Source organism: Lepidochelys kempii, chromosome 2 (genome assembly GCF_965140265.1).
Source record: "Lepidochelys kempii isolate rLepKem1 chromosome 2, rLepKem1.hap2, whole genome shotgun sequence".
Taxonomy (NCBI): Eukaryota; Metazoa; Chordata; order Testudines; family Cheloniidae; genus Lepidochelys; species Lepidochelys kempii.
In genome coordinates this window covers 121,108,247-121,123,328 of record NC_133257.1, presented here as the reverse complement: position 1 = coordinate 121,123,328, position 15,082 = coordinate 121,108,247, and the positions used below count along the sequence as shown (strand labels likewise).

At 41.4% G+C, this 15,082-nt stretch overlaps 1 protein-coding gene across 3 annotated transcripts in view; it reads left to right on the top strand.

Annotated features, from left to right (window-relative positions):
• GMDS (GDP-mannose 4,6-dehydratase) overlaps positions 1–15,082 on the top strand; it is a 550,304-nt gene that overhangs the window by 107,675 nt on the left and 427,547 nt on the right. For all 3 annotated transcript variants that reach the window (XM_073332192.1, XM_073332194.1, XM_073332193.1), the window contains exon 4: positions 9,306–9,415. In XM_073332192.1, the coding sequence (XP_073188293.1) occupies positions 9,306–9,415 (110 nt within the window). The remainder of the gene's footprint in view (positions 1–9,305; positions 9,416–15,082) is intronic.

The window sequence follows — 15,082 nt, the reverse complement described above, 5'->3', positions numbered from 1 at the left end:
GCATTCTCCTGTCTCCTTTTCATCACCACTTTAGAAAGTTCATTTGGCTTAGAGAGTCCTTGAAGCAGTCTAGGTTCCCCCTCCTGTACATGACTTCTCTTCATAATCATGGATGCTCTTACCCCTTTGACCTTTGCTGTCAGTGCCCTTCTGCTCTTTTGCCCAGTTTCCTCTACTTCTGCTCTTTTCTCAAAATGGTGACTGAGACCTTCTCTTTTATGACCTCCAGTCCCTTTTGTCAAGTGATCCATTGTATGTCTACACTGCAGGTGCTACAGCAGCATAGCTATGGTACCCCGTAATGTAGATGCAGGCTACAGCGACGGAAGGGTTTTTGATCAGTGCAGGAACTCCATTTCCCCAAATGATGGTAGATGGAAGCATTCTTCTGTTGACCTAGTTGTGTCTACAATATGGGTTAGGTCACATAGATACGGTGCTCAGGGGTGTGGATTTTTCACACCACTGAGTGTCATAGCTATGTTGACCGATGTTTTAAGCGTAGATCAGACCTTAATTACCAGCTCCTCTGGGCAAACTGGTTCTTCTTGGTAGCAGCCAACTCTGTCCAAGGATGCTTCTATTTGAATAGAGCACCATCTGGGTATAGTGACCCCCTATTTGCCCTGTGTTGCCATCCCATGGAATTTGTCTAACATGGTGGTAGAAGGACACCAGAGAAGTCAGCAAGCCCCACATTCAGTCTAATACAGATGCACATGAAGAACTCCCAAAATCATACAGAGTTCTTAAGCTGTATGAAGACAGATTCCGCAAATCATCACAAAGACAGAACCAGTACTTGCTGACACTGGCAATGGCAATTCTTGCTGAGCATTTAGAGAAATAAATGTGTGGACCTACTTATGTGTCACTGCTTTTATTGAAGTTGTATCACCGTTTTTTGCCACAGTGCTTCGGTCTTGGAAGGGTGCTACCTCTGTCATTGCTCCTGGATTCTCAGATTGCTAATGGTATTCTTTATCACCTATGTTTGGTGAGAAAGCTGAAACCATTTCTCTCTAACGTAGACCTCGCAACAAACTTCCCCACCTTTCTGTTAGGCATTTAACAATCAGATCATCACATCTGACAGGAGAACTTTTTCATTTGAGGGCCTTTGTCTTTGAAATTTGCTCGCTTGGATGGTTTAACAGAGCCCAAGTCTATCAAGCCTCAGAACATAATGTAAGATGTATTTTTATTTGGTTTGACTTTTGCTTGTTTTTATCTTACACAATTTGAAAAAAGACGAGTGGTGGTCAAAGCTACCCATTATGGAAGGCTTGTCTTTTGTATTTTAAACTTGAAAATAATCGTCTAGCTGCTATAGCAAAAGATCATCTGAAGAGCAATAAAATAAATTAGTATATTTTTATGAGGAATGCTATTCCCAGTTTTTCCAGCGAAGACCGTATTAGAACTTGGTCTACTACAGTTTAAAACATCATGGCTAACATGGTAAACTGAAGCACAAGAAAATAAATAAATAGCTACAGTATTCTTTTTTGGGTACCTCTCCTGAGCTCGTGAAAGGAAACTGAAAAAAGTATAGAACACCAGAAAGAAAGCAAATACTAATGTTGACATTCTTTCTTGATCATTTTTCTCTAATAGAGGAATAGAATCATAGAATATCAGGGTTGGAAGGGACCCCAGAAGGTCATCTAGTCCAACCCCCTGCTCAAAGCAGGACCAATTCCCAGTTAAATCATCCCAGCCAGGGCTTTGTCAAGCCTGACCTTAAAAACCTCTAAGGAAGGAGATTCTACCACCTCCCTAGGTAACGCATTCCAGTGTTTCACCACCCTCTTAGTGAAAAAGTTTTTCCTAATATCCAATCTAAACCTCCCCCACTGCAACTTGAGACCATTACTCCTCGTTCTGTCATCTGCTACCATTGAGAACAGTCTAGAGCCATCCTCTTTGGAACCCCCTTTCAGGTAGTTGAAAGCAGCTATCAAATCCCCCCTCATTCTTCTCTTCTGCAGGCTAAACAATCCCAGCTCCCTCAGCCTCTCCTCATAACTCATGTGTTCCAGTCCCCTAATCATTTTTGTTGCCCTTCGCTGGACTCTCTCCAATTTATCCACATCCTTCTTGAAGTGTGGGGCCCAAAACTGGACACAGTACTCCAGATGAGGCCTCACCAATGTCGAATAGAGGGGAACGATCACGTCCCTCGATCTGCTCGCTATGCCCCTACTTATACATCCCAAAATGCCATTGGCCTTCTTGGCAACAAGGGCACACTGCTGACTCATATCCAGCTTCTCGTCCACTGTCACCCCTAGGTCCTTTTCTGCAGAACTGCTGCCTAGCCATTCGGTCCCTAGTCTGTAGCTGTGCATTGGGTTCTTCCGTCCTAAGTGCAGGACCCTGCACTTATCCTTATTGAACCTCATCAGATTCCTTTTGGCCCAATCTTCCAATTTGTCTAGGTCCTTCTGTATCCTATCCCTCCCCTCCAGCGTATCTACCACTCCTCCCAGTTTAGTATCATCCGCAAATTTGCTGAGAGTGCAATCCACACCATCTTCCAGATCATTTATGAAGATATTGAATAAAACCGGCCCCAGGACCGACCCTTGGGGCACTCCACTTGATACCGGCTGCCAACTAGACATGGAGCCATTGATCACTACCCGTTGAGCCCGACAATTTAGCCAGCTTTCTACCCACCTTATAGTGCATTCATCCAGCCCATACTTCCTTAACTTGCTGACAAGAATACTATGGGAGACCGTGTCAAAAGCTTTGCTAAAGTCAAGAAACAATACATCCACTGCTTTCCCTTCATCCACAGAACCAGTAATCTCATCATAAAAGGCGATTAGATTAGTCAGGCATGACCTTCCCTTGGTGAATCCATGCTGGCTGTTCCTGATCACTTTCCTCTCATGCAAGTGCTTCAGGATTGATTCTTTGAGGACCTGCTCCATGATTTTTCCAGGGACTGAGGTGAGGCTGACTGGCCTGTAGTTCCCAGGATCTTCCTTCTTCCCTTTTTTAAAGATTGGCACTACATTAGCCTTTTTCCAGTCATCCGGGACTTCCCCGGTTCGCCACGAGTTTTCAAAGATAATGGCCAGTGGCTCTGCAATCACAGCCGCCAATTCCTTCAGCACTCTCGGATGCAACTCGTCCGGCCCCAGGGACTTGTGCACGTCCAGCTTTTCTAAATAGTCCCTAACCGCCTCTATCTCCACAGAGGGCTGGCCATCTCTTCCGCATTTTGTGATGCCCAGCGCAGCAGTCTGGGAGCTGACCTTGTTAGTGAAAACAGAGGCAAAAAAAGCATTGAGTACATTAGCTTTTTCCACATCCTCTGTCACTAGGTTGCCTCCCTCATTCAGTAAGGGGCCCACACATTCCTTGGCTTTCTTCTTGTTGCCAACATACCTGAAGAAACCCTTCTTGTTACTCTTGACATCTCTGGCTAGCTGCAGCTCCAGGTGCGATTTGGCCCTCCTGATAACATTCCTACATGCCCGAGCAATATTTTTATACTCTTCCCTGGTCATATGTCCAACCTTCCACTTCTTGTAAGCTTCTTTTTTATGTTTAAGATCCGCTAGGATTTCACCATTAAGCCAAGTTGGTCGCCTGCCATATTTACTATTCTTTCGACTCATCGGGATGGTTTGTCCCTGTAACCTCAACAGGGATTCCTTGAAATACAGCCAGCTCTCCTGGACTCCTTTCCCCTTCAAGTTAGTCCCCCAGGGGATCCTGGCCATCCGTTCCCTGAGGGAGTCGAAGTCTGCTTTCCTGAAGTCCAGGGTCCGTATCCTGCTGCTTACCTTTGTTCCCTGCGTCAGGATCCTGAACTCAACCAACTCATGGTCACTGCCTCCCAGATTCCCATCCACTTTTGCTTCCCCCACTAATTCTACCCGGTTTGTGAGCAGCAGGTCAAGAAAAGCACCCCCCCTAGTTGGCTCCTCTAGCACTTGCGCCAGGAAATTGTCCCCTACGCTTTCCAAAAACTTCCTGGATTGTCTATGCACCGCTGTATTGCTCTCCCAGCAGATATCAGGAAAATTAAAGTCACCCATGAGAATCAGGGCATGCGATCTAGTAGCTTCCGTGAGCTGCCGGAAGAAAGCCTCATCCACCTCATCCCCCTGGTCCGGTGGTCTATAGCAGACTCCCACCACTACATCACTCTTGTTGCACACACTTCTAAACTTAATCCAGAGACACTCAGGTTTTTCTGCAGTTTCGTACCGGAGCTCTGAGCAGTCATACTGCTCCCTTACATACAGTGCTACTCCCCCACCTTTTCTGCCCTGCCTGTCCTTCCTGAACAGTTTATAACCATCCATGACAGTACTCCAGTCATATGAGTTATCCCACCAAGTCTCTGTTATTCCGATCACGTCATAGTTCCTTGACATCACCAGGACCTCCAGTTCTCCCTGCTTGTTTCCAAGGCTTTGTGCATTTGTATATAAGCACTTGAGATAACCTGTTGATAACTATCTGAATGATAACTATCTGAATCTGATGTGGAAGAATTAGGCTTGGAATCTCAGGAAAGTCTGTTCCATGGCAACTATTTTGAAACAGGTCTCCAGGCAGTACTGGAGGAAATAAAGAAGCAATCAAGTAGCTCTAGTCTCATCAACTTCTAAAAGCTGTGTATTCCCTGTGCATTCTTCAGAGGAACAACTGATTTCAGTTTGAATAAAAGCACACTGCAAGGGGTGTGTGTCTCAAGAAGCAAGTAGTGACATTTTATAAACCAAGCTGGATTGTGACTCTATGCCAAAAATAGATTCCATATTGCTTTCTAAAGGAGACTTCTAAGTCAGACACAAAGAAATTTTAAATTACTGTGTTGAAAGTTCTATGCACTTCGCATATTTTGTAAAACTGCATACAGAACAAATAAACCCTGTCCCAAATAAAGTCTCTCCTTTTAAACTATTATATATAAAACTTCTCCTTTCCACAGATAAAAAGTTCCTATTTTTATCCCGAACAGTCCATTCACCATAGCTGTATACATTGCTGCTCTATTGTAAAGAGGAATGAGGTGGTCAAGATGGGAGTCTGGACCCAAACTACTGTGAGATTTACATTTCCTGCATGGAATTCCACTCAGTATGCAGACCACTGCTTTCTCTCTAATAGCTGAAATTTCTGAGTAGTCTTCAGGCATAGCTTATGTAGAATGTATTACAGTGATGCAGGTGACCCAAGCCATGGATAAGTGTAGTAAGGTCTGCGTATGGAAAAAACCTTTTTGCCAACTGCAAAAAAAGAGAAGTGCAACCTTAACCATCTCTATCTGGAACCTCAGGGGCAGCTACTGATCAAACATTATGCTCCCTCCTCACACCCACCTCACTTGCAAACCTGATTAATAAACAGTGGTCTCCCAACTTTCATGGAAGAAACTCATATAATCTCTGCATTTCTTACTCCTGAGGGAATTCTGTGACCAAAAAAAATTGTGCACAATATTTTAAAATTCTGCAAATTCTATTTGCCAATAAATAAATATGGAGGCTCCAGCCTGGCAATGGGGAGCACAGGCCACTGGCTACACAGAGGTGGGAGATCACCCTGCACCCCATCCTGTCCGGGACACAGACTCCGCGGTGAGGCTGCACCCAACCCTGACACAGTGCAAGGGCTGAGTCTGACCCAGAAACATGCCAGACACACCAGTTTTGGGTAGACAGGCTTAGCCTGGCAGGATCGAAGTGTGTGTGGGGGGGTTACCGGGGTAAGAGGTTTGTGTGGAGCAGTCTGCGTGTCGGTGGGGGGAATGCAAGGGCTCGTTGGGGAGGGTTCTGGCTGTGGGGCAAGGGGTCTCTGCTGGAGGGTCCAGGAGATGGTGCTTGGGGCTCAGTGGGTGTAGGGGGGAGGATGTGGCTGCAGGGGACTCATTGGGATGGTCCAGGTGTAGGGGGGTGGGGCTAAGCAGGGTGGGGAATTTGAGTATGGGGGGTGAGGCTCAGCAGGGAGGGCCTGGGGGGGGTGGTGTCTGGATGAATGGGGCTTTGGTCACTCCTCAGCTGCAGCTGCACATACAGCAATCCCTCCTACTGCAGCTGAGGAATGAAGGGGACAGGAAAAGAGTGGGGTGCAGGACCACGGGAGGTTTCTGAGGGCGGATCTCACCCGGCTCTGACCGCCCTGTGTAGGGGAAGAGGGAGTGTGCTCCCAGCCCAGCTCAGCCCGGTGCAGATTGGAGCCACCAGCCAGGGTGTCCCCAGCCCCGCCCCGCCCCACCCCACCCCATCAAAGTGATCTACCTCTCCACCGGCTGCTCCGGGTGCTTGAAACAATGCGGCTGCGCTGCTGAGGAGGGGCATGTGGCCTCTTCCTTTGCTTCCCCGCCAGTAATTTTTCTCCCGGGAAGTGTAAAATCTGCGGGGGCATGAATTCTGTGTGTACACAGTGGTGCAGAATTTCCCCAGGAGTAATTTCTTCTGATTGCTGCTCTGAATCCAAAAGCATTACCTCCTTCTTGTCTGCCTGAGTCTCAGCCAACTAGTTCTCATTTAGAGAACCCTTGGCTAGATGCTGAGTCTCTTATCTGACTGGTTGATTCTAATGAGACAGACACGCAGCTTGAATGTTGTCCACGTACTGAAGACCCTGCATGCCATACCATCTCACTATCTCCCCTAGCAGTCTCGTATTCACATTGAAGAGGAGGAATGACAAAATTAGTTCCCTGTAGGACCTAACATGAGAGATCCTTCAGGCAAGATGAGTAATCTCCCACTGTTCTCTTGTGGGGTCTCTCAGAAGCAAAGGAATGGAGCCATTCAGTTTCCAGTTCCCTTTAACAAACTCTGGAGACCAAAAACATCAGCAAATAATCTATGTTAATTCAATGTCCAGGGTCTTGCTTTAGCAGATTAAAAACAAAGTCTCCGTCCATGATTGATTTTTAACAAAATAGCTATTCATGTACACTATTTTTGGTACTAGAAATGTTAAAACCTATTTACCATGATGAATAAACTGTATTTTGAGAAGTTCTCTACAGGTTGTAGTTTGAGGACAAGGATAAAGTTGATAAGTTTTATATGACAGGTTTCAGAGGAACAGCCGTGTTAGTCTGTATTCGCAAAAAGAAAAGGAGTACTTGTGGCACCTTAGAGACTAACCAATTTATTTGAGCATGAGCTTTCGTGAGCTACAGCTCACTTCATCAGATGTTTACCGTGGAAACTGCAGCAGACTTTATATACACACAGAAATCATGAAACAATACCTCCTCCCACCCCACTGTCCTGCTGGTAATAGCTTATCTAAAGTGATCAACAGGTGGGCCATTTCTTTGTTTTGACAGGAGTTGGCTCATGCTGATACCTCCTTTTTCACATATCTGTTAGAAACTAACCAAATCAGGAAAGACTAAATACAGCTGCATGACCAGTATATCTGACCACAAATGAGACTTTTGTCAGTAATGTCATGAAACATGGTGCATTGCCTGTTGTGGTGTGGTGGGGTTTTTTTGTTTTTAATTACTCTTTCCTTAGTGTTGCTTCATTTTTAGAACCTAAAGCTTTCAGGTCAGCAGTGCTGAGTCTGACTGTATTATCACCTACACTTTCAGCCTATGAAAAGTTTAGTGATGTGAGCATTTCTTCTTTGCAGGTGTTTGAGAATCATCTTTAGCTGCTTAATACACAAGAAAGCAAACTGACTTGATCACAAAATCTTGTACGACATAGTTTTGTTCGGTAAAAACAAACCAGAACACTTTCTCTGTGTGACTCAATTGTATATTTAATGCTAGTTGTCATTGTGACATATACTGTAGAGAGGAAATTGGCCATAGCTACCACTGAACATTAGAATATTTTATGTATTATGTTTTCAAAGAAGAATAGTAGAAGTAAAGCCTTGAAAAAGTATCAAATAAAGAGCTGTCACTTATGGATGGCTTTGACTGGCTTTCTTGTAGCTGGCCATGAACAGAACTTAGCAGAATATTATTTATGACCTACATCCTTGATACAAATTAGTAAGGGGTGACAAAGTTAGTATGTTTTGTTCTTTTCTTATCCTGGCACAAGACATTGTTACGAGTACCCATGCTGAGTGAAGGATAGACCTCAGTAGAGGTCAATGGTACTCATCTCTAATTGTATTCCAAGAAGGCATTGTGATTATAAAATTGCAGATGTACAACATAATGCTGGGTTGTATATGAAATGTCTGGGGATAGGTGAAAAAATAATTGTCATAAATAGCCAAGAAAATGGTGTGCTCTAGTGGCCTGAGCTGAGTAGTTGGAACATAAACCCTTGAATTCTAATCATAGCTTGACTTTGGCTTTATGGTCTTGGTGAAATCACTTAATTTCTCAGCCCCAGTTTCCCCATCTTTGTGGTGGGAAGTGTGAGGAAATGAATTAATTTAGTTAACTTTTTGTACAAATATTTTGAAGGTGCAGATCTCTATACAAACATTTGGTAACTGCAAAAGTTGTGAGAAGAAGATACTTTGGAAAGAAGGCATAAAAATGTAAATCTTTTCAAGGGATAGGGTCAAGTAGTTTAGCCTTCAAATTTAGACTTTGTTGAAAATCTATAGCAGTCAGCATTAAAAAAGATAGTCACCAATAGTTATCAGACAGTGGTATGTGAGATACTGCACTTATTTCCTGCTATAAATATGGGGAAAACATTTAGTTACTTAGGTTTGTTAACAGAAGACACATTCTAGCCAAGATTTTCAAAAGTTATTACTGATTTAAATTGGCTGTCGGTAATAGAGGCCTGATTTTTCACAAAGCTCTAAGTATGCTCTCCACGAAGAACAGGCCCCTCAAAGATGTCAGGAGCTGGTCTTTCAAAACAAGGATCCAAATTTACTAGTTGCATTAGAAAATCTTAGTCACTGCCATTTTAATGGTGGTGGCTAAAATCTGAATTTGACAATGTTGATTTAAAAACAAAAATAATCGGTAAAAGGTATTGTTAAATGTTCCCTGTAAGTGTTGGAAACCCAGACTAAACAGTTTTGTGCTAATGGGTGAGAATAAGTGAAGCTTCTCAGATGAGGTTTAAATATCCTTGTTGAATGAAGTGCAACAGATTAAGCAAGTAATGTAAATGTTGCCAATTTAATCTACGGTGGTGGTTACAACTCTGGTAAGGAAGATCATATTTTTAAAAATGATGTATTATCTAGATAATTTTCTTTTAATTTCTTACCTGAATAGTGTATATATTTTTAAATAGGACCTTGACTAAGGACACCATATTGTTTTGAGAATTGAGTATATAACTTTCATTAGTCTAACTGTATTTTCTTGAAATCTGAAGACATGAAGCTGCACTATGGTGATCTCACAGACAGTACTTGCCTGGTGAAGATAATTAATGAAGTGAAACCCACTGAAATCTACAACTTGGGAGCTCAGAGCCATGTCAAAGTAAGTAACTTTTTATCACTGAGAATTCTGAATGGTTAGTGATTGTGTGCACTATATCTCTATTCATAATTTTAGTCCAGAGCCCCTACAGCATTTCAACAATTACTAGTTATAACATATGAGCACTGCTTTAAATCATAGCAAATACTACTAACTTGGTGCTGAATACTGTACCAGTTTCCGTACTGAATGAAAAATTAAACCTTAAGTGGCAGTACGAGGTTAAATTGGCATTGCCAACACTATCCCCAATTTTTGAGGCTTAGTGTGTCCACCATTTGAAATAACATTGGTTTCAAAATGTCCTGAAAAGAAACCCTAATAGAAGACTAGCACAGTTGGTTTGTGTCTGAACCAAAACATTGTTTTAAAGTAATATTTTATTTTTAGCTGATATATTTGATGATGTGTATGAACCTGATTAAAAAATTCCAAATAGCTGAGTGCTGTTCTCAATTCTGGTCAGAAGCCTTTGGGGTGAAACATTTAGTTCCATACTATTCCTCACCCAAAGCCTCTAACTAGCAGTCTTTGACTTGTTCCTCCTTTTCTGTCCACCAGCAGTCTCCCCTTTGATCCTGCTGGTGTCTGTCTTGGAATGCTTTGGAGTAGCCTATCGTTATTTTATTTTTATATATTTTTATTTATGAGGTATTTGCAACTTTTTAGTGCAGGGATTCTCAAACTGGGGGTTGTGACCTCTCAAGGGTCCCAAGGTGGTTATGTGGGGGTCACAAACTGTTAGCTCTGTGGGGCTGACAGCCCTGAGTCCCCATTAAATTAAATTACCTCTCCCCCATTTTTAATTTATAAGGGGTGTCACACTCTGAAGCTTGCTGTGTGAAAGGGGACACAAAAGAAAGTTTGAAAACCACTGTTTTAGTGTGTGAGTTGCATCTGTTGTTGCTACTAGTCTGTTAAATGTCTAGTGGGTGCCATAATGAAACATTTACAGTGTCCTGTATAGTACCTACAGAAAGTCTTTTTCTGAGTGAAAGAGACTAACCTTGTTTAATCCTTTACTAATATGGAAAAGATTACCCAGAAATGAGCATTTCAAGGTCATTGCTGTCCCTGGTGATTTTTCTCCAAAGAAGAATTTAACCTTTTCTCTCCTTGATTTTGATGCACTTCCTTTTCTTTTCCTTTCTTTTATTCTGGATACACTACTGATCTTCCAGTGTTAATTGACAGAACACTGGCTGTAACAGAACCACAATACAATAGCCACCATTTTCACAGCCTCTTTTGTTAAAATCGGTTTATTCTTGACGTAGAAATAATTTGAGCTTCTGGCATCCTACTTAACAGCGAATGCTTCAAATTAGTTTTGTACCCAGTCTTATTGATCTTCCTTCATTTGCAACTTGTGTATTTGTTCATGAAAAGTAACATCTCCACTTCCCCAAGAATGTATCACTACCAGTGAAAGGTTCTGCCTGTGCCAGTTTTGAGGTAGACAGTGTCCTTTGAAAGAATGTGACATGTAAATGGAGAGAGTGCCATATACTCCTTCTGAAGGGGAAATGGAAAATTTTAAAACTGTCAAAGGGTTGAACTTGCAGCTAGAGACAAATCAGTAATTTTACCTTGAAATACCAATTTGCTGTGAGTTCAGGAAAGTGATGTGAGTAACAAGGTGAATTTTCTGTTAATGGGATGGGCAGCTGCCTAATGTGCATGTAACTTTACATAAAAAAAGATAGAAATAAAAACGGCACCTTATTGTAATCACAGAATTCTCTTTAAACACATGTAGTTTCATTTACCATGGGGAATCATCATTTGCATTTGCTTCTTTAGTTCTCTCTTACAAATTAGGATCCATAGACTACTCTTAACTACTTGGTAGCAAATCGTGATTAGAAAACAATGGTAAATCAGCCACATGCACCTTCTGACTCCTTCCTCTTCTAAGGCCAGGAGTGGGTACATAATTGCTTTCAAACTCGTGTCTAAGTCAGCAAAAGCAAATCATGCCTAAAGACAGCAACTAATGACTGGTCTGATCATAGATATAAAAATTAAATGGAAACTTTTTAAGTTTTAAAAATACTTTGGTATTATCAAGATGATTTAGAACGGTTCAGCAATGCCAAATGTTCTAAGACTGCTGCTGACACTAATGGAGTTGGGAAAGTCTTGACAAATCAGATGTCAAGAATTATAACATTCAAAACCAGTCGGAGAACACTTCAGTCTCTTTGGTCACTCGATTACAGACCTAAAAGTGGCAATTCTTCAACAAAAAAACTTCAAAAACAGACTCCAACGAGAGACTGCTGAATTGGAATTAATTTGCAAACTGGATGCAATTAACTTAAGCTTGAATAAAGACGGGTGGATGGGTCATTTCACAAAGTAAAACTATTTCCCCATGTTTGTCTCCCCCCGCCCCCCCCCCTCCATTGTTCCTCAGACATTCTTGTCAACTGCTGGAAATGGCAGACCTTGATTATCACTACAAAAGGTCCCCCATCCACACACACCCCTTGCTGGTAATAGCTCACCTTACCTGATCACTCTCATTAGTGTGTATGGTAACACCCATTGTTTCATGTTCTATATATAAATCTTCCCACCGTATTTTCCACTGAATGCATCCAATGAAGTGAGCTGTAGCTCACGAAAGCTTATGCTCAAATAAATTTGTTAGTCTCTAAGGTGCCACAAGTCCTCCTTTTCTTTTTGCGGAGTTGGGAAAGTACCTGTTCCTTCATAATAAGATTTTGCAAACTGGTGAACATCCTCATCAGCACATGATTTAAGCAAAGCTTGCTTTAATCATAGCCTATGTAAATTAACTACTTTTTTGTGTGTGGTGCTTTCAGAGAAAAAGTTCTAATCTTAGCTTACTTTACATTCTGGTCACTTGGAATCAATGACGTCTGCAGTGTTTTTTGGTGGTGTTTATGTTGGCTTGTGTTTATGTAGAATAAAGTTTTCTATCACTCTCACTTCCAGTTAATTTTATGTGAGCCATGCTGAAAGTAAGGAAAATAAAATAATAGGAAGTTGGTCTGGTTTCCTGTAGGAAACCAATGAAGATGAAATTGGTTCTTGGAATGAACCCACAGCAGTCTGGGAAATACTGACAGAGAAGACCATTTTTCTAAATCGTAAACAGTGAGGATTATGACTCATGAGTAGGTCATTGAGAGGCTGATTTGATCTTATGCTGGAGAAAGTGAGAGATGAAGACTGAATTTGCTAGTTTTTGGAAACTGTAAACTTAACATGATATCATCAGAGTAGGAACAAATTATCCAGTGTGTAACCCTGCCTGTTTTCATGAGGAATGGGGTTTATAACTTCTACAGAGGGTGTTCAGTAACAGTAGCACATTCACTTCAGAGCTGTTACGCTAGTAGTTTAATCTTAAATTCTGTTCTTTAGACACTGCTGTATCATGAATCGTCACTACTAACCATGCAAATGTGTTTTTTTTTCATTTGGGTAGAATTGATGGAGGTAATTGGTTACTGTGCATTGACTCCAAAACCCAAGCACAGAATAGGCTGTTTTGTGTACATGCTTGATTAACTGAAACCAGTTGTTCAAAACTCCCTGCTAGAGTCCCTGACATATGTCATGTCTACACTACCACTTACGTCAGCAAAACTTATGTAGCTCAGGGGTTTCGCTGGCATAAGTTTTGCCGGTATAAGAGGTAGTGTGCACAGTACTATGTCGGCGGGAGAGTGTCTCCTGTTGACATAGCTACCTCTGATCATTGGAGGTGGCTTAATTATGTTGATGGGAAAGCCCTCACTTCAGCATAAAGCAGCTACATGAGAGCTCTTACAGCTGTACCACTATAAGGTCTCTAGTGTAGACATGGCCATAGACGCATGTACTTTAAAATTTATTAACTATATTCAAAATTCCTTCAAATATCCAAACCCTAGTTTGACTGAATTTGTTTAATGCCATTTCCACACACCATTTGGCCAATTGAGGGGGGTATTGCATATTTGTGTGTGTGTGTGTATAGAACAGTGCACAACATCTTATATCTATTTTAGGCAAACATAATTATGAACAGTATTAATTGCACTAGGAAACCACAGTACAGTATTAACTGTAGGTATTTTACTGTTGCCATCTTAAATTAATCAAGCAGGTATATACTCAGCTGATAGAAATGTTGAAAGCAAAGGGCAACAGAACACTGATATAGAGAATTCTGTCTTATATTAAACAGCTTAAAGTTAAATTCAGATGTGGTACAAAGGGATGCAACTGCTTTGTTTATACTGGAGTTAGTTTTGCCTAGTTACTCTGAGTCTGAATGTGGCCCTTTTAGTGCACTTGCTGTAATCAGTAGGAGATGACCTATTATGGGCTGTTGGCAGTAATTATTAGTGTCTCTTGCCAAAACTGTTGTCATAAAATATATGACGTGAAAAAAATGGGCTGATGTATTGCAACCAGGGTGCCTAATGTTTGCAACACAGACACATTGGCCATGTGCCAGTGGCCCTAGCATTAGACCTTATTTGCATATAAACTAACTTTTTAAAAAATCCGAAATACATGCCCTTAACCACTGTTTGCTGATACTTGTTTCTACCTTGCAAGATAAATACAAATAGTTGATTGTTTTTGTTCAACAATGATGAAACCCTGAAGGTGATCAGGTTTTTTTTTAAACTGCAGTTGCTGAGAAAGGGTGGATCAGGGCTACATTTTATTGCTACGTGGTCTGCATTTGGCACTGTGCTTGGACATTGACACTCTACTGCTATGATACCAAAATATCAATCAAATAATAATATGCATCACTCATAAAGCACTTTTCATTTAGAGAGCTCAAAGTAATTTAGGAGCCTTGTCCCCATTTTGCAATGGGGAAACTGAGATGCTAGGAAAGGTTAAACAGCTTCCTGTATGTGTAGAATCCCAGTTTTCCGACTCTTTGGTCTGCCTCTCTGTCCATTGAACCTCATTGCCTCCCAAATGTTGTAAGCTGGGAAGAGTCAATATGTGACTAAACAAGAGGAATACTTCAAACAACCAGTTGTCCTCTGTTAGCAGATTTTATTCCATCTGCAGCAGCAGCAGCATCTCGATTTTTGTCTGATTTACTAATACATTGCTAGTTTTGAATATTTTGACACAGGGCCAGTGTTTGCTTCTAATCAGGATATAAAGGTACCCCCAAAATGTTGGTTAGCTGGGATATTTTATGCAGTAGAAAAAGAATTCACAGTACATTGCGGAATTTCAACATTATGGGCCAGATTCTAGAGTAACTGCTGAAATCAATTTAAGTTACATTGGTGTAAAGCTTGTGTAAATAAGAACAGAATCAGGCCCATTGCTTTAAGTTTTTTACTTTAGTATAAAATTTCAGTGGGTTTATTTCTGCTTATGTAGTTCTAAAATGCTGATTGTTAATATACGGTACTTTTTTGTAGTTGGCAGAATTTTTCACACGGAATTTACCACAGCATTGTTTTAAATACTCTGCAATTCTGCAGAGTAATGCAGAAGTATGTGTATGCTTTGATTTTCTTTTCATGTAAATTGGATTAACTTTTAATGCTTGGGTGCCTGAACACCAATATTAGTTTCTATGAGTGGAAATGTATACTTGGTTCGTAGGCTTGTGCTGATGTTTAACTATCTATGTCAATATTGGAATTAGCACCACCTGAGTAATTT